We start from the raw sequence: 19,546 nt of genomic DNA on the forward strand, positions 1-19,546 counted from the left end.
TGTCTGTCTTTTTACTAATTCTTTTCTTTGAAATTTTTGTCTTGTGGATTATGTTTCTTTGGTGATTAAATGACTAATGAATAAAAAAAGGGAAGCAATCCTAAACACTCAAAGCAATGTTGATTAGCTCACTGCTGAAATACCAAATTACCATTTCTCCCTTTGAGGTCACAGAGGCCCCCTGTTAAAGCATTTTGTAGTCTACTTTACACGATGAAGAGCTATTTGACAATTGATTGTTAGTCTTCCTGGCTTGATTGGAATTCATAATGAGATGTATCCAAGTTAACAGTAAAGGCCTCTATTGTACATTTATTAATATATATTATTTTATGCAGAAATGGCCTTGCAAAAAAGGCCTACACACCACTTTTGAGGCTATGTTCACTGTACTCTGTGCTTTTTCTCTGGCTTTATCTCTGTTTATTCATGTACACCTCATTGTGAAATTCTTAAAGTGGTATGTGGTTACATTGTAACCAAGGTTTTGCTGTTAACAGCACGGTGGTATTCAGCCTATCTGGTAAGGTGGAGTGCAGCAGCTCTATTTCCTTCTCTCTGTCACTTCACATTGACCCTGTTCACACCGCGCTGCCTTCAAGGACTGTCAGAAATTTAATAATTTGAGTGAAATAAAAGTGAATAAATAATACTATGATCTTTTCAGCATTTTATGTAGCTTAGTAATCTTACATCTTACCTGTTTAATACACCATTTAAATAACAAGTCTCGTCAGCGTCAGTTTCACACCTAAAGTGTACTATAGTGTTATGCATCCTCAACATAGGCTATATATTAACTAACATGAAGCAGGGTTTATTGTGTGTATGTGTGTGTCAGCGAGAGGAGTGTTTCTATTGCATAGGGTTGTGTGTTTATTACAGGTATTTTGAACTTACATTTAGGCTGTACTGATTGTATTTTGTAGTGTTTATGTCTATGGAAAGTCGCGAATAGCTAAATCTACTAGAAAACACCTTTTCTGTTTGTATGAGATAAATATTTTCACATTTTGTGTTGTCAATGAAACATAAGAAAAAGCTCAGTTGATATCTATGACCTGTTTCTTCTCTGTTGGACTGTTATTGAAAGCCCAATAATGCTCAAAAACGAGGTGCACCCAAAGGCAGCATCCGCACTAACCTGCTATCGGACAGTCTGAGAGCAACAAGCTTGGCTGGACTACACATTCACTGCTGCAGTGTCGTGCTCTCTGATTAGACGGGAATAGCAACAAAACGAGGACATTTTTTTTCCTCACTAAACGTTGGTCTGGTGAGTATAATGTCGGCCATGAGACGAAAATGTTAGTTTGTCGATGTAACAGCAACATAATTCGGTTAAACTTTGTCCTGGGCATCAACGACGCAGGTAGAGGGGTGTTTTTTTTTTTCAGGATGCTCGAGTTGACACCCCAAGAAAGTTTGGTGAAAATGGTGTTAAAGCGTGATGGCCGTGTATTCCTTTGATATTTGGGCCGAAGGACACCTGCTGTGGTCAAAGTCCGAAATATCCAAGGCGGGGCATATCAGTCCTAGAGGAAATCACCTTAGTGGGAAACCGACGTTTAGTGTTCAAGGGTAACTAACCCCGGTGAAAATTGGTGCCTGTTGGAACGATTTAAACTGCAAACTGAGAAATTGCATGCTATTTCTCGGCTAGTAGACTTGTATCAAAAACGGCATGTTTGCTTCCTGGGCGAGTGATAAAAGTGAATTTTGTTTTGTTTGGCGCATTAATGTTTAAAGTATGTGCGGACATAGGTGACTTAAAATCAGGTGAGTACAGGGCGGAAACTATACTCTAACTGCCATAAAGTTATATGAGTAAATGAGAAGACCTGTACAACATTAAGTATATTTTTTATTTTCTTTCTTTAATTCTTGTTCATGTTTTATTCAGTCAAAATGCCATAATAGGGCAGTTAATCAGCATTGTTTTTGATCATAGAAATGTGGAACAGTTATGGCAATTACTTTATTGGTTTACCCAAATTACAACAAACAAACAAAAACATATTTTCTCACTTACCTATTTGGCCTGTTTTTATTTTACAAGGTTTGGAGATATCTATTTTTTAGGTACCTGCTTCCATCCTAACTAGGGCTGGGCAATATATTGATATTATATTGATATTGTGATATTTTTATACAGTTCATGGATATGAGACTCGATATCGTCTTAGATTTTGGAAGTTGTGATATGGCATAAGTGTTGTCTTTTCCTGGTATTAAAGGCTTCGTTACGGTAAAATGATATAATTTTCTGAACTTACTAGCTGTTCTATTATTTGCCTTTACCCATTTTGTCATCATATCCACATTACTGATGATTATTTATCAAAAATCTCATTGTGTAGCCTAAATATTTTGTTAAGGGACAATCCCTACAATATCGTTGCTATATCGATATGAGGTTTATGGTCAAAAATATTGTGATATTTGACTTTGTCCATATCATCCAGCCTAAATCCTAACACAATAGTAGTAAATATCATTTATATTGTGGTGATTGCATCATCCAAAACTTTTATAAAAATTAACAGCTATGTGTCATTTGAGAAACGGTGTCATATTACTCTATAATCCACCGAGGACACTGAAATCCAAAGTAGTCCCAATGAAACCATTAACTGTTTACACTGAGATGTAGATAGATCATGAAATTCCATTTTCTTCTTTTGCACTGGGGTTGAAGAACATACAGCATCTCAAATCTCATGTGCAACTAGAAGTAAGTGGAAGAAAAATGTAATATAGATAAACCTTCTACAAGGCTACTAGTTTGTTCATGTACCATATGCAAGTTTAAGGCTTGTTTAAGTATTACAAGTAATCTAATACTCTCCCTTCTTGACAAATACTACCCATACTGACAATTTTAGCATAAAACAAAATCTGCACTTTTTCCTTTGATGCTCTCCACTGAAGGTGTTGTGTAGATCAATTTTATGGGTCTAAGTGCTTCCTGCCTTTTATTTACACTTACTGAAACTGTGTGCTCAATTAATCAACCTGAGGTTTATGGTCCGTTCAGCGCTATGAATAATTTAAATTGTGGTTTGTGGATATAACAAGAGAAGATGATATTGCGAACTTGGATGCCGCATCACTAAACAACTAATGGAGACCTTGATTTCGGCAGTATAGCAGAGGGAGTTGCAAATAGAAAATGGTTATACTTAAAATAAAAAGATTCAAGGTGCAAAAAAAAAAAAAAAAAAAAAAGACTTTTAAGTGCTGAAAAGGGACCTGCAGTAATGTTGCTGCTGAGATTATTCTTTTGTCATGACATTTGATAGGCAGCTGTATCCCTTTTGATAAACAAAACCACTCCATCATGGTATTTGCATTACAGAACGAAAGGAATGCATTACTGTGACTTCTTATGACTGTAGACTTATTTGGGGTTATATGAGTAGTAAACATTATACATACATTATGTATTATAAGGCGAATACTTGTAACTAGCAGTTTTACCAGTGTTCAAGCAGAGGAAGGTGGCAACAGCCTTCTAGTGTCAAACTCTGCACATACGTCATTCTGTACAGTGAAGCTCAAACATCATTGGAAGAACAAGAAAAAAAAACACATTTTTGACTGTAGGGGGACTTTAAGTTTATTATGAAAGCTTTTTAATCATGGATCCCAATATCTCTGCTATAAAATGTTTTATATTTCCCACTATCCTCTTCTTGTTTTGTGGAAGAATCTGCACTTCTAGGATTGAACTGGAGGAAGGAAGATGTCAGCAATTTATAAAGATGACCAGGAGGACTGGCTGACTGTGTGTCTCAAGTACCTGCTTTTTGTTTTCAACTTTCTTTTCTGGGTAAGTGGCAATAAGTAGGCAATCACCTTTTTATGATACGAACACTCACATAAAGCTTACTTTGTCATCTATTCACTTGTATTTATTTGCAACTTCTAACTCAGACAGCATTACATAGCATCATTTTATGTTTTATGACTAGGCCTGTCACAATAATTATGTTATGGGCTTATCGTATGATGGCTTAAAATGGTCTTAAAACTGTGATATAAAAATGGCTTAAAATTACAGTGATATCGTTTATCGCAATTACATGTGGGACAATATATCGTCCAGCAAAAGTAGTTATCGTGACAGGCCTATTTATGACGCACGGTAAAAATGCTTTAATGCTCCTTGGAAACTGCAGGCAGAGAGACAGTAGAGGGAAAGAGCAACGTAGAAATGGGGAGAGGATTAAAATGAGTTCTAGGTCTGAAAAGGGCTGAGCTATGGACTTGGCCCAAAGTGAGTCATAGATTATTTAGGGCTTGTCAGTGTACGATGGGGAACTGTGTATCAAAACTGCTCTCTAGCAAAACACTTTATGATACTGCAGGTTGCTGCTAAAACTGTTCGCTCTTACATCTAGTGTGAGGACCGTCTGGGGTCACTTTGAAACATTTTCAAAGTCTGAGGTAGAGTCGGTGTGCTGAGAGAAAGACAGATCTGTGTGCGTGGGAGAGGTTAAAGAGAAAAGAAAAAGGATCGAGCTTTATCTTCAAGCTTTGGTTAAATCTCTGTCACCACCTTAAAGCTCATCTCACAAGGAAACCCATAGCCTCCCTCTCCTCTTTGCACCACAGACTCTCTTCCCTATTTTTCACTGACATTTACTCTAAGAGTGCTCACATGAATTTCAGACTTTTTTTGTCCGCGGTACATCTTTTGTCAAAACAGTGGCTTCGACACTTGTTGTCCTCAGAAATTGTGCCATGTTAGCTTTGTGTGCTCTGGTTGTGCTCCAATAGCTTATTCAATTTTAGATTTGATTGCAAATTTAGGACTAATTAGACCTTTTGGGAAAAAACTCTTTGGCTTTCTTGCTAAGAGTTAGATAAGAAGATTGTTGCCAATCTCATATCTGTCTGTTGAATGGTTGTCGCCAGCTTTAGAGGTGCTGGTAGGCAGACTTTGTTGTCATAGAACAGAGCCAGGCTTTGTTACGTTCAGACTCTTTTCATCTCATTTGTTTATTAGTGAAGAGCAATATACAAAACATTCATCTAGTCATATAAGTGAATATCAAATCTATTATCTATCTGGTCAAACTTGAGTTTTAGCTCTCGGAATATCTGTGTTGTAGTTCTTACGTATTAAATTATTTATAGCTTTAGTTACTTAACGGTACCTGATGGAGTTTTGGCTCACTAGTACGCTGAAGCAATGGAGCAATGTTTTTATGAGTGGGTGAACATTTTCAAAGAAACATCAGCCTGTTATAATTCAGAGGCACTTTCTTATTGTGCAGGTTAAACATAAAATAAAAGTCCTAATTGTCGTCTTCCTCTGTCTTGTTTATGTATCTAAGTGGTGCCTCCTTGGTAGGGCATGTGTTGTTATAAATAAGGCCTTTGATGGAAAGAGATGGGAGACCGAAGGGGAAAGACACACTCAGGCATTTCCTACCCTATGTGCTTGTGAAACTGATGAAAGGAACAGATCTGGACGCCACCCTGGGATTGTTATCCAAGATTTGTTTGGAAGGAAGTGGTCATTATGTCCTGACCTACTGCAGCCTCCTGAATTCTCACTGCTCTTTCCCCAGTTATTTTTAAGGCCTGACCACTTCTCTCTCTGTTTCCCTTTCTATTTTCTCTTTCATTTCTAACCTCTATTGTGTCCTCCCCACCCAACCCCACCCCTCCCCATTCACTGTTCTCTCATGTTGTAGCTTGTTTATTTCTGTGACTCATCAGGATAGCATTGAACTGATAGCATTGAACTCACATCCTGTTTGTCACTTCCTGCCCTGTACCCTCTACAGTGCTGTACTTTTTGGTCTTTTATTTGTCTTTTCTTTAAGATTGAATATAAATGACACTCAATGTTAAACAATTTCTTTTCTTTTCTCTGTTCATAAAGTATCTCTACTTGCTCCATTGCTGTCTCTCCAGTTTATTACCCATACCTTTTCACCATGCTTTAATTGTGCTTCTCTTTCAGGTGGGAGGAGCAGCAGTTTTGGGTGTAGGAATCTGGACGCTGCTGGAGAAGAGTGACTACTTGAGTCTGCTGGCCTCCAGCACTTTTGCTGTCTCAGCATATATTCTTATCCTGGCTGGGGGCCTGGTGGTGGTCACTGGCTTCTTGGGCTGCTGTGCTGTCATCCGGGAGCAGAAAAACTGTCTGTCCACGGTGAGACATTGGACCCACGGAGGGGTTTCTACTGAGGTCCCTGCCTTTATATACCCAGCTGTAAAGGTTTGGGTATATGGTGTAATGTGTTACAGTATATGATGAAGGAATGTGAATGCTTACTTAAAAAAAATCCAAAGAAAAACATTTTGTTTGCACACATATTTGTTTGTCAAATGGGTAACAGTTGAGTACCAAGCAAAAGTTTGGAAACGCATCCCATTCACTTGATTGAGAGAGTGTGTCCAAACGTTTGACTGGTACTGTGTATCATTCAAAGCAGTGTAGTTTTCTCTGAGAAGGCCTAAGTGCAGGTAACCTCCAAGGTACCCTTAATGTGAGTGTGTATATGACTGAGAGTAAGTCAGCCCTGTTCATTGTAACATTACCTGAAATTCATGACATATGAGAACATCTACCTATAATGATAAATAGCATAGTATTGTTCTTTGGTCTATCATTCATTGTGATGTAATAAACTACCAACTTTGGGCTGAAGAGGTCTCCAAAGTAACTACTGGTAGTAGCTTTTAATTCAACCCTTAAATGCAAGGTTGGGGATACATTGTCTTGAGTTTTGCACACTATGAATTTTGTGCAGCCATACTTTTTCATAAGTTACGTAATTGAAATGATCATATGGACAACAATGACATACACCACACAGAGCAAACAACAACTGCAACTATGCAACAACATAACATGGAACTCATCCGCGCTCTCCCTGGTCTAAGGTGTATCACTGGATGCTGACAAACGACTCTGACGGGGCCCTTACTCTCTTCATTATTTTACAGAGACAGGGCCCAGTGGGAGAGAAGCAGGCAGGAGGTGAATGTTCGCTGCCGCAGGACTATTTATAGATCTATCCACTGTTGATTGATGGAGTAACTGGAGAGAAGAAAGGAGTGAAGAGGTGGATGTGTTTGGAGGATTTGGAGTCTGTGGTGCGTTTTGGTTGAACACCAACTATATCGATGTGCTATTTATAGATTAGTTTTGGGTGATTAATGTTACTGAATTTGTGTGTGTGGAAGGGGTGAAGTTGGAATTTTGTGTGGGCAGCATGCACACAGAGACTAGAGTGTTTTTTGAAATCTTGTAACCAAGAGATACAGAGCAGGCTGTGTTTCTGCATGTTCTAATCACTGTGATAACTGCAAAACAGAAGTGAACATTTGCTTAAGTGTCACAAATATTAATTCGCTGAGATCATTGCTCCCCTACAGCTGTTTATCTTACCAAGGGTTCGCCATCACTTCGTTTCCCTCGTCGCGCACGATGGGTTGTAGCATCTGTCTCTCTGTAATGGCCGTGAGCAAAACAGAGCTGGTGCTGTTGTCAAACTGTTGTGTGCCACTTTGTGACAGGTGGGACTAATGAGTTGTATGTGTGTGTTTGCTTCATGTGGCATGGCCACATGTTTGTAAGTAGGGTATACAGTGGGGTCCAAAAGTCTGAGACCACATTGAAAGTCTCTAATATTGTCATACAAACCTGGAAATAATCAAAAGTTTGAAAATTCAGAAACATTAAAAGAACACAAGAAGTAATGACGTGGAAAATGAAGAAGAAATATTTAAGAATCTGCACTTATGGATCAGCAATCAAATTTAACTTAACTCCTTTGTACAAAAGGTCAGATTTCCTTAAGTTGTATCCCTTCCACTGAAGCATCCGTTCAGATGACACTCAGGTGGATTTGATCCACTCATCAGAGGCTCTTTCAAGTAACTCCGTTTGCAGCCAGTGTTCACCTGCTTTGAATATGGCTGTGCCTCAAGTTTCCCGCAGATAATTGCTTACTAAGTAGCGTTGTGATCATGGGAAACATGGCAAACTGTCTCAGTGTCAATCCTGGCTAAACTAAAGGTTTCTAAGGGGGCAGTACATGGAACTCTAAAACGCTTTGCAGAAACTTGATCAGTTGTGTCCAAAGCGTGATGGTATATACATCTCCTCCAAGGTGTATGTTCTCTGTATTATGTGTGTTGAATAAAGAAATCAGTTACACCATCAGAAGATCAATACATCAAGCTTAGTTCCCTGAGAGACAGAAAAGCAACTTCATCACAGATACAGAATTTGCTAAATAAAGAACGTAAGACTCCAATTAGCAAAAGTACTATCAAAAGAAGGCTGTCTTGCAGTGGTCTCAGAGGACGAGTAGCAGTTTCTAAACCACTTCTCAGGAGGGGAAACAAGGCCAAATGCTCGAGGTAGGCTAAGAAATCCCAGTATTTCACAGTGGATGACTGGAAAAAAATTCCTATTAACTGATGAATCCATGTTTGAGATTTATAGCAGTAACAGCAAGGAGACGAACAAAAGAGAGAATGATACCGCAGTGGATCTAAACTGACAGTGAAACATGGTGGTGGGAATATTCTGCCTACTGTGGAGTTGGACACCTGCACTGAATTACTAAGGAGAAGTACCACTCCATTCTTCAGAGACATGTTGTACCCTCTGATTTGCATCTTTGTGTAGAGGGATTCATACTGCAACAAGATAATGACCCCCAACACACCTCAAAGCTTTGCAAGAACTACTTGAAGACCAAAGAAGACCAAGAAGTCCCGACTGTCATGGACTTTCCTCCACTGTCACCTGACCTCAACCCCTTTGAACATTTATGGAGACACTTGAAGACTGAGAAAGCCAAGCATTCACATCACAAGAAGCTCTTTGGAACATTGTCAAATCATGCTGGGATAACATGGGTCATCAGGTTTTGCACAAACTTGTGGAGTCCATGCCAGCTCAAGTGCATGCTGTCATTAAAGCAAAAGGGGGACATACTAAATAAGATATTCTGAAATGCATGTGCATTTCTCAGAGATTCGACTTTTCACTCAAATTGTTAAGCTGATATTGTCATTTTTAACCAAAAAAATAGTAGTATTACATTCAAAACAAATGCAAAATAGAAGTACTAGTGGTTAACTAGGGGTCTCAGACTTTTGGACCTTGCTGTATATATGAACAGTCAAAAGTTTGTGCTTGTGTTATTTGAGTTTGTGAAAGCTGTAGTTTTGATCTTGCTCATTCCACAACAGTCTGTCGGCGCTCTCTAAACGAGTGGGCGATCTGTTCACTACACATTTTACATAACTGTGCTCTGCATTTCAGTGCATACAATAGTCCTTGTCATTGAGGATGAAAGGTTACAATTAAAGCCATCAGTGTCATTCATTTATGTGACATATTAATTACACTGATCTGATGTCTGATTTACAATATTATTCCAATGACTTCCTGAGGAATACAAGTATATGGTGGTGTTCAATATTTAAATCACCTTAATTTAGTTTTTTCTAAGATTGTATAATGGAAGTGCTCTCAAGCCGCATGGAGAGCTCCTTAAGAGATGCCCGAGAGAGATCTGATTCTACAGTCTGTCAAATAGCTTTCTGGTTGTCTTTTTTTTTTTTTGTGCAGCGTTGCCATCTGTGTTGGAAGCGACAGATGCAGCACAATGACAGTTGATGGAAGTCTTTATTGAGTCGTCACGAGTGTTAGCAATTTTCCTCAAATTAGTTAGCTGAGGGGACAACTGTTCTGATGACTCTGAGGTTGAAACTTCTGGATGAACTGAAGTCTTTTGTCTAATTTTGTTGAATTACTTCATCCCTTTTCTCATCCACAGTATTTCTTCTGCCTGCTGTTTATCTTCTTAATTGAACTGGTTGCTGGAGTACTGGCCTATGTCTATTACCAGAGGGTAAGTGATCACTGCTTATGCTTGATTTTTGCTAATAATAGTAATTTCTTTTATTTATAGAGTGCTTGATAGATGTAGTAGTTTGGCGTGGTGCTTTACAATGAAAATCCAAGTTACCGAAGCAAGTCCCAGCAGTTGAACCAAAAGCCAAATAAAGAAATAACGGCCACACCACATTTACACAAATAAATTGAATTATTATCACTTTAATCAGAATTTAACTGTACGCCACAGTGGTCAGTTGGAATTAAAGTATCACTGTATACATTTCATTATATCACAACAACATAGGTGCCTAAAAAACAGACACTCCTTCAACAGTGTTATAAAAAGAGATACTTTTTAATACTAAATCAAGTATTATTATTATTTATTATTATTATTATTATTATTATTATTATTATTATTATTATTGTCTTCAGGGGATTACCTTTATCTTGGTGGTGATTTTGATGAGTGAGGTTTAGAATGTGAAATTTGGGTTCAGACATTTACATTCTCCTCTGCATAAATGATAAATTAGAAGTTTTGATCTGATGATCACAAATTTTAAATAAACACTTTGGTTTATGAGCAATATCTGAAAAATTAATACCATGCCCGTCAGCCTCAGCTGCACTTTGTGTTTTGTGCTAATTAGCAAATGTTATCGTTCTAAAATGCTAAACTAAGATGATGAACGAGGTAATATTTTGCCCGATAAACAACAGTTGGTGTTGTTATTGTGAGGATGTATCTGCTGAGTGTTGTGACTCTGAGTCTTGTTTTCTTATGTGAAGAAAGTTTCCCAGTGTTCTTTGTTCCATGCCATAGGACATTGGTGATGATGAGTCACAGGAGAATCTACATTAGATCTTTTAGCTTTGCTGTTTCTTTGTTCCTTCCTTTTTATATGTTAATGTAGGTTGTCACTTTTTGCCACCTGCACTGCGCGTTTTGTTCAGTATCTGGAGTGTTATCTAACACACAGGATCTTGTTATCTCACAAACATCTGCCTGTCAGCCAGCCAGGTCTGCAAAGAGCATTATGCTATCTGTGGGCAGAAGCTCGGTGATTTATCATAATGGAAAAGGGTAAAATCATCTCTCTCTCTCTCTCTCTCTCTCCTCTCTCTCTCTCTCTCTCTCTCTCTCGCTCTCTCTCGCTCTCTCTCGCTCTCTCTAATTTGATTTCATTTCTTGCAGTTCTGTATGTGTTATTGGCATGAATATCAGAAGAACATTATTGCCAATGCGTCAAGGATAATACGATTCATTAAATAAAATAAATGAATAAATAAAAACAAGAAAATGTCAGAAAACATAAAACACATGTTGTGTTTGTGAAGGTTGTTTGATGACTGAAGATTGGCTAGGTCCATCTAACTTTCTAATTAATCCTTAGGCCACTCTGTGTGTGTGTGTGTGTGTGTGTAACTCTACTATGTAGTTACTGTACATTTACTTTGAATAATCAAATTTACAGATCAATAAAATTATCAAAGCATCAAGGATAATACATTTCAATTATGAGATGAAAAAAATGCAATCCATTAAATAAATTAAAATAAATAAATAAAAAATTAAAAGAGCAAGAAAAAATGGCAGAGTGTGTGTGTAACTCTACTATATAGTCACACCTACTGTACAGTGCTTGCATTGGTAGGACTCTGTAAAGTTGCAATGATGTTGCCAAAGCACAGAAACAGTGTTAAATTATGATAAAACAAAAATGACGTTCACAATAATAATCAATGGAATAGATAAAATAACCATATGTACAATAGACTACGTCAAGATAACTATGGTGTCATATCCAGTGATTTTTGGTTTGTGTCCCTCAGTTTGTGACATACAGTCACATATTGTGCAACTAAATATGCTGCATGTCCCTCTCCTACTAGCATCTGTTGCTTTTCACTGTCATCTAGCTTTGAATATCTCTCTCTCTCTCTCTCTCTTCTCTCTCTCCCTCTCCTCTCTCTCTCTCTCTCTCTCTCTCTCTCTCTCTCTCTCTCTCTCTCTCTCTCTCTCTCTCTCTCTCTCTCTCTCTCTCTCTCTCTCTCTCTCTCTCTCTCTCTCTCTCTCTCTCTCTATGATTCTCTTTGTCTCTCCAGTGTGTTAATGTCTGTGCACGGATGCACACAAACATACACACACATCAAAGGCTATGTTTAAAGTCTATTTTTTGCAATGTGTTGTTCATCTGTCTTTTTAATCACAGCACTCATGGATGTGTGGGAGTTGTTACCTGTCTATCTTCTTGCCCTAATCCTCCCACTCCTTCACTTTTGTCAAGCTTATCACTTCAACACTCACTTTATAGTCTTTGCTCCTACACATTGTTGCATGTATTTATGTTCCATTTGTAATAAATAAAGCTTGTGGTTACAAAGTAAATTTCTTTCCCACAAGTACCCACTGTTTTCTTTCTGTGTTTGTGTGTGTGTGTGTGTGTCTTTTTGTTCGTTCATTTCCAGCTGAGTGAGGAGCTGAAGCAGCATCTCAACCAGACTATGACGGAGAACTATGCCCAGCCAGGGAAGGAGGCCATCACATTAGCTGTGGACAGACTACAACAAGATGTATGGACTATATTTGCCAAAACCTCTGAGGTTTTGTTCGGTTTATATAAGACTGTATGCTGCATTTCTGCAAATTAATTTTCCATGACTCTGTCTGCAGCTACCATATGTGAAATTGTTTTAAATTATGCTGAGATTCAGTAGAAGAAATTACTCATAGGCCCTGTGTTATCCATTGGGATTTGCTCAAAGTATTGTTTAAAAAAATGAGTAGTGAAATGGCAGAGCTACAGTAATTACAGTAAATATCCATGTCTCTGAAAGTAGGAAACGCCACTGCCATTGCAAGAATAATCAAAGTTGACAGTGTACTGATTAAAGGAAATGGTATTAAACTAAATAAATTAATCAAATATAAGCCCTAAAAACTGGATCAGTTATCACAAATATAAAATATATATTACTTTCACCTCCCTCCCTCTACAGTTCAAGTGCTGTGGCAGCAACAACTCCCATGACTGGTCAATGAGCGTGTACATTACTTCGCCATCGCAGGCAGAGGGCAGGTTGGTGCCTGACAGCTGCTGCAAGACCATCACCCCTAACTGTGGCAAGAGAGACCACCCATCCAACATCTACAAGGTGGAGGTCAGTAGGTTACATGGGACTGGAAAATAAAAGGGCTAAATGACAAGCACCGTATTTAATCTGATCTCTAGCATTCATATAATTTTCTGTAGCTTAATTATAATGTTTAAAAATTTGAAAGAGGTGACAGCGCTCCCTTTTAACACCCTGTTTGTGAAATAATGTGTTGTGAAAATAAATTTACACAGAACTGATCATTAGAGTATTAGAGACTCATGCTACGTCTGAATTTCTCCTCCTGACGTTTCACTTGAGGAGCTAAAATGGAGAGAAATGCAGAGAAAACACTGAAATTTGTAACTTTTCTCTGATAGAATGAGCTCTCTGGAAATGAATAAAACATGAGGTTTTGACAGCTTATCCATGCCGCACAGGTGAAAATTTCCACCACCTTGTGTCAAACCTTTCAGCTCCCCTGCTTTTAGCTCATAGTACACTGTCTGTGTCATGTGCAAATGCATAAAGATGAGGATGTACTCTGCCCTCAGAATTTAACAAAAACATGATGAATATATCCACGTACCTGCCTTTGTTGATCACTATGTTGACGCACTTTCAGTTCAGATTTGGGATGAAAATATAATCAGTATTTTTTTTGTAATTTTGCATGTTGTTTATCTGTATTATCTAAGATATTTACATCTATTTTTTCTGACATTTAAGTGATTAGACTGTTGGGGAAAATAATTAAAAGTGGTCCCCTGCAGGATGGCTTCTTGTTTGCTGCAGCAAGTTTCATATTAACCATGGAGAGATGCTGAGACTGAAAATTTCACCAAAAAAATGCGGGATATACATTGAACATGTTTGGGAGTCTAATAGTTATCTGTTCAATCATATGCATGGTCTAGTTTATGATTTTTTTTAACTTTAATTCTTTGGCTCTGCAGGGTGGTTGCATCACTAAACTGGAGCAGTTTCTGGCAGACCACCTGTTAGTCATTGGTGCTGTAGGAATAGGAGTGGCTTGTCTGCAGGTAAGTAAAATATATGATATTAGTTCAGACGGTTGTTAAAGAAGCAGAAAACTGTTCCCTATGTCTGGTTGGCCTCTGTTGAATAAAAAAACCTGTCAAAACCCAGACAGACAAGATTTAAATCTTCCCATTACTGAAAATGTACCATCGCAGGTCAACAACCTCTAAATGGACACTTCTTTTCATCTCACCCTAGCCTCTCAGTCATCATTATCTGATTTTTTTTTTTTCATCCCTGTTATTTGATTTGTCCCAGTCTGAGATGGACCCGAGCTTTTATAGTTGACAGAGTTCATGGAGGTATACAACAGTGCTCTTTTACAATTCTGTGCTGGCTGACAGCCCTTTTATAGCCGTACACCACCTCTTTGTAAATTAACTTAAGAGAAACGTGAGACCAAACAAACCTACATTGATTCTTTCCAGTGGTATCTGTATGACTGATATGTGCTTCCATGGCCACCACTGTGCATGCTGTTCAGTCTAAAAAGTTCTTTATCAGGCACAAAGGACAGAGAGAATAAGGTCAAGACATCGTTTTCTGACGTAATAATGAAGTCTTGCAACAGATGGTGGTGACAAGGGAATTTAAGAGCACAGCTTTCCATTGGCCTTCACTTTCATGTGAAGATGGCAGTTTTATTCCCATATTAAAGGGATTTTGCTGAACATATACATCAAGTGCTGAATATCTGGAGAAATGCATGTAAAATAAAACTGTCCGTGAGCCTGTTCAGTATGATTCAGTACGTTTAAATCCAAGCATTCTGTATGTCTGCTTTGTATATTTGTACTGTAGGCTTACTGTATGTCTTGTCCTGTCAACTGTTCCAGTCTTTCTTAATGTTGGTATGTTGGTGCACTTTCCTGTCCCTAATACCTGTCAGACTGACTGAAATATTATTCTAGTTGTTAAAATTCATGTTAGATCTGACTTTTTGTAGTTTTTGTCATAAAACTTATGACATAAACTACATGTATGTCTTCTGTACCACACTAACCTGTCTATGGTGCCTTGTACTGTATGTCTTTATGTCCATGTGTGTATGTGTGGTGTCACTGTAGCTGGCCGGGGCGTTCTTGACAGCCTGCTTTATCTATCTGCTCTATAAAGAAGAGGAAGAGGACTTCGGTACATTGTGATTAGCTCTAGAACAACTTTGTGGTTTAATCAACTGGCGAGACAAGGTTTGAGGGCATTGTGGAAACTTGATATCTGTCTGCATGTTTGTTCTTGTGTGACTATCTGCTCTATGTTAAATGTGAAATCTGCAGGCTACTTGTGTACTATTTGAACATATTTATGTTCTAATGTGTTCTTTGATAAGCATGTAGCATGCAGCTGCCTGGCCTCGCTTTATGTCGCAAATTGTTACTTCTTATCATGTGATAATGGGCTGCTAATGGCTGATACAGATGCGATAGCTTGAAAAAGGTCAAAGACAGGAATGGCTTGATTAATCAAAACTTAACTGCTGCTGCATGATGGTAAGAGTTCTGTATCTTCATACTGTTGCATCTCATGCTATAAGATGCATGTACAGAGAAGAATACCAAAGTTTTGATATTTGTCTTTAATTACAGTTTTACTTTAAATTTGAACCTTTTCACCAGGGTCCACCATAGAAATTGGTTTTCTGTTTTTCAATAATCCTATTTCATTCAGACATTTACACTGTTGATCACTTGTACTCGCTTTATTAACAAGGTTTCAGACCTCAGTCCTTCATCATGTAAAATTCATGATGAATGTGCGTTTTGTTATTTACACAGTCAGAGTTTATGATCTGATGCATCTATCCATAAGACTTAGTAACAGGAGTAATTGACTGAGTAAATGACATAAAAGACAATACAGAGACAATTTATTTTCCTTTGTGTTACTTTATCATGTAGGTAAAGCATTGATGTTGTTGCTATAGTTACCTGCACTCTAAAATAGAATAGGTTGCCCTGAACACTGAGTTTCTTGAATAGTGAGTAAAATGTTGACTGGATTTATGTTTGAGGTGACCATGTATATAACTTTAACAGACACCTGCCATTTTCTTTGGCCAGGTTAATAAAATATTTTTCCTCCGATATTCCATCATTGCTCTTAAGTACAAATATCCATCATCTTCTCAAATTAGGTTTTAAGAACATTAAGAATCAGAGAGATGTTTTTCTCACATCATTGTCTTTCCGTTCTCCGTCATATACGTTGTCACCGGTGGTGGCGGCAGAGGGGGGTGGGGGGGGACAACAGAAACTTGCCTCAAGATAGATTGTAATGAGTCAATACACAATGCTGACTCGCTCGATAATGCTTTCTCAGAAGGCTTTTAGAGACTCAGAGATGGAATCTGGGCACTTGCCTGCTTATCCATCAAGTCTGGCAGGCCCAGTGGTTTCAGTCAGTATCTGTACCTGCTGTTCTGTACTTTATATATTTTTGAGCTTTTCTACAGTTGAGTAGGGTGCTTTTGTAAATCATGCCTCAAGTTAAGTCAAGTGAGTTTTATTCATATAGCGCCAAAACACAACAGGGCTCTTTTCACATAGAGCAGGTCTAGACCGTACTCTCCGTAATCCTCATGGATTTTTTTTTTAAAAGGTTTTGTATACACGCAGGCTATTACTCAGGAGCCAAGGGATTAAAACGTCAGATTGTGCGTGTTTATAAATGTAGAGATGAAAATATGAAACAATAGTCTCACTTTATCGTACAGGATTTGTTACAGGATTTGTTGAACACAGTACTGTTTTACATAAAACCCCTATAAAGATTAAGATCAGAAAACCAAACCTTTTTTCTTAAAGTTTACTTTAATTTTCAATAACAATTATAATCCCTAATTACACACAGTAAGCACATTTCATTAGTATCCATTACAGTGGTTGTTTTAGTCACCATATAATTTGGAGTTTGGTTAAGTTTTTGGAGCCTTTTACTGTGTAGAAAACAGAATATTCAAAGATGATTAATTGCGCATAAATCTGCTTTTGTACCCACCCCCAGTTCTTTATTTTGGATCTGCTTGTGCAAGCCTGTGCACACACATGTTGCTGCAATAATGGTTGCTTGACTCCCTGCGTCCCCATAGTAACCTGCATACCTTCCAGCAGTCTCTAACCCACTCACCTTTAACCCCTCTTTCTCCACAGTCAATAGCACTCAAGCTTCCTGCAGTCTTCTATGGTGACTGAGCTGTAATCTTTGACCTAACACTTCCTGTTTTCAGATCTGTGGGATGGTGTTTACCTGCTGCTTGTACAAAAGGATCAAGATGGACCCTTACTGAGCACACTGAACCACCACTACAACCCGCTCAACAGGCAGATGGAACAATGACCTGCTAACTTCAACCTCTTTATCTTGAACTCTGCACAGACATGTTCCAGGTCACCCACATCGCAGCGAGAAACAAATGGTGCCATTGATCAACCAGGCTGATTTTAGTTTCTTCTTGTACAGTATTGTACTTCTTTGATACAGACTTAAAAAATTTCTAATACTTGACTGTGATCTTGGCGTCCTGGAGCATCATGTCTGGTTGCATTGTTTCCTTGGTTTTAGATGCATGCTTTACTTTGAGCAGGACAAAAGAAAGGGAAATACTTAACTCTTATCAACTAATGATGATACAAATTTATTTTTCATATTTCACAGAGCAGAGATTTATATAGTGGTGGGTTATTAGTGGTCATTCTGCTACTTGAGTAAGCTGGGTAAGGGCACTTTGTACACGGGTGTATCTGGTAATGAAGAAAGGAAATGCATCTTTTATAAACACAATGTGCCTCTATCACAATTCTGCTGGTAAATGATTATATAATTCAGAAATTCCATTTAACTCTGTGCCTGAAATCTATAAAGGGGAGCTGAAAGTGCACTATGATATTTGGCAGCAAATTAAATATAGTTTATTATCTTTATATTTGTATTTATGTTTATGTTCCTGAAAATGGCACTAAATGTTAAACTGTAGGATAGTTATTAAAATTAACTGAACACTAATGGTTGCACACAAGTTGTGTTGACAACAAACATTTAGACAGTCTAGTAAGTAAAGAAAAGAAGTGAAGGTCGTTTTCTGAAATGGTTGAAAAGACTGACATCCCTGAGTTTATAACTCCACCTAGTGGTTTCACTAGTCATTAGCTACACTGTGTGCAGTATTGTAAGGATTTATTCTCTACAGACGTTGACGTTGACCTTTCTATGAACCAAAGAATGCAAGGACTATGTTGTTTTTTACTGCTTTATCTATCGCTTGACATCTTCTTTCTGATAGCTATTATGTATGGAACCATGAGCAGCAAGCTTATCACTATAGAAGTGGTAAGTCTTGGTTTGGCTGTTGTAGAATATGAAGTAAGAGACATACTGTCTGGATACAGTTGTTTCTGTTACAAAGTTTAAAAAAAATATATCCTATTGATTTTTTTTTTTTTTTAAACCTTTGCAAAAACACATCACTGTTGCCATGAATCTGTACTTTGTAAAGGGATCTCTTAGGATTTGTTTTTTCTCCTGATTGACATATAATTGAAGGGTGCTAGGGTATGAAAATGGTTGTTGAGATAATGACATAAACACTGGCATGTGCTTCAACTACTGACTGTACTATTCAAAAGATTCATAAGAAACTCATGAATAAATTTCCAAATATTGTTGCATTAAGAAATTGCATTGTGTTAATGAAAGTTAAATATTTAGAGTTGGTTTAGACAGGCAGCTATAATGCCATGATTGCAGTTTGTCTATGTTTATTGGATTATGATCATCAGGGTATGAAGTCAGTTTATTTACATAGCCCAAAATAAGTCATATGTTTTTCCTAGAGGGCTTTATAATATGCACCATATGACCTCTATCCTGAGTTGCTAATATCTCAGGGCTGTGTCAGTTAGTGTAGTTTACCACCAGAGGGAGACAAAGATTTTCCATTTAGTGAAGAATCAATTAATCATGTAAAATAATACTTCTGCTAAAACTGACCTGATTTAGCCAATTTGGTCTCACTCAACGCTCAGAGTGGCACTCTCTAATAACAAGGAGCACTATTACCTGATTGTCATGTAGTGTTATGTTTGCAAAGATTCAATTTTGACATATCTGATCTGTTGAGGGCCTCTTTACTACAATGTGTAGTATGTAAGAGTCGAATCTCAAACACCTTTGATAGTTAATGAGAACCAAACTCCTTCTCTACTACTTACTGTAGCAAACTTACGTGTTTTTACAAGCCATAGTTTTGTGTCAATCTCTTCAAATGTCTTTTTTTCTGTATTTTCTTTTTGCATAATATTTTCCACACAACAAACACCTCATCAAAATCTTGCAAGCTCATGTGAGATCTCAGGTCAAGGTTGGTCATTTTATTATCTAATGTCTGGGCTTCAATAAGAGAAGATTGTAAAAACACTTGTTATGTGTGGGGTCTCCCACAATTCCACATTGGAAAACTTTGGAGTGTTCCCAGTTCAAACCACATTTATTCTTGATGCAGCGCTAGTGCAGTTTTGTGTGGTTTTAGGG

General features: G+C 37.8%; 1 protein-coding gene across 4 annotated transcripts; it reads left to right on the top strand.

The window, feature by feature from the left end:
- The first annotated feature begins 1,120 nt into the window (after positions 1-1,120).
- Positions 1,121-18,692, top strand: tspan11 (tetraspanin 11). 4 transcript variants are annotated; one of them, XM_067581760.1, is made up of 9 exons: positions 1,121-1,276; positions 3,710-3,832; positions 5,978-6,169; positions 9,819-9,893; positions 12,353-12,457; positions 12,884-13,045; positions 13,936-14,022; positions 15,088-15,210; positions 17,247-18,692. In XM_067581760.1, the coding sequence occupies exons 2-8, from the start codon at positions 3,746-3,748 to the stop codon at positions 15,163-15,165; spliced, it is 786 nt and encodes a 261-aa protein (XP_067437861.1). In that variant the 5' UTR covers positions 1,121-1,276; positions 3,710-3,745; the 3' UTR covers positions 15,166-15,210; positions 17,247-18,692. The 4 variants fall into 4 exon arrangements, with proteins under 4 accessions (XP_067437861.1, XP_067437865.1, XP_067437864.1 ...); XM_067581763.1 differs by having other exon boundaries at positions 1,130-1,276; positions 3,725-3,832; XM_067581762.1 differs by lacking the exon at positions 1,121-1,276 and adding an exon at positions 1,458-1,779.
- The last annotated feature ends 854 nt before the right edge of the window (positions 18,693-19,546 follow it).

Source organism: Thunnus thynnus, chromosome 23, assembly GCF_963924715.1.
Source record: "Thunnus thynnus chromosome 23, fThuThy2.1, whole genome shotgun sequence".
Lineage (NCBI taxonomy): Eukaryota > Metazoa > Chordata > Actinopteri > Scombriformes > Scombridae > Thunnus > Thunnus thynnus.

What these genes read in the sequence shown, in the direction of transcription:
- tspan11 (XM_067581760.1), top strand. Translation starts at nt 3,746, where the DNA reads ATGTCAGCAATTTATAAAGATGACCAGGAGGACTGGCTGACTGTGTGT. An exon ending in TGGACAGACTACAACAAGAT is followed by an intron (nt 12,458 to 12,883) that starts GTATGGACTATA and finishes CTCCCTCTACAG; the next exon opens with TTCAAGTGCTGTGGCAGCAA. An exon ending in TAGGAGTGGCTTGTCTGCAG is followed by an intron (nt 14,023 to 15,087) that starts GTAAGTAAAATA and finishes GTGTCACTGTAG; the next exon opens with CTGGCCGGGGCGTTCTTGAC.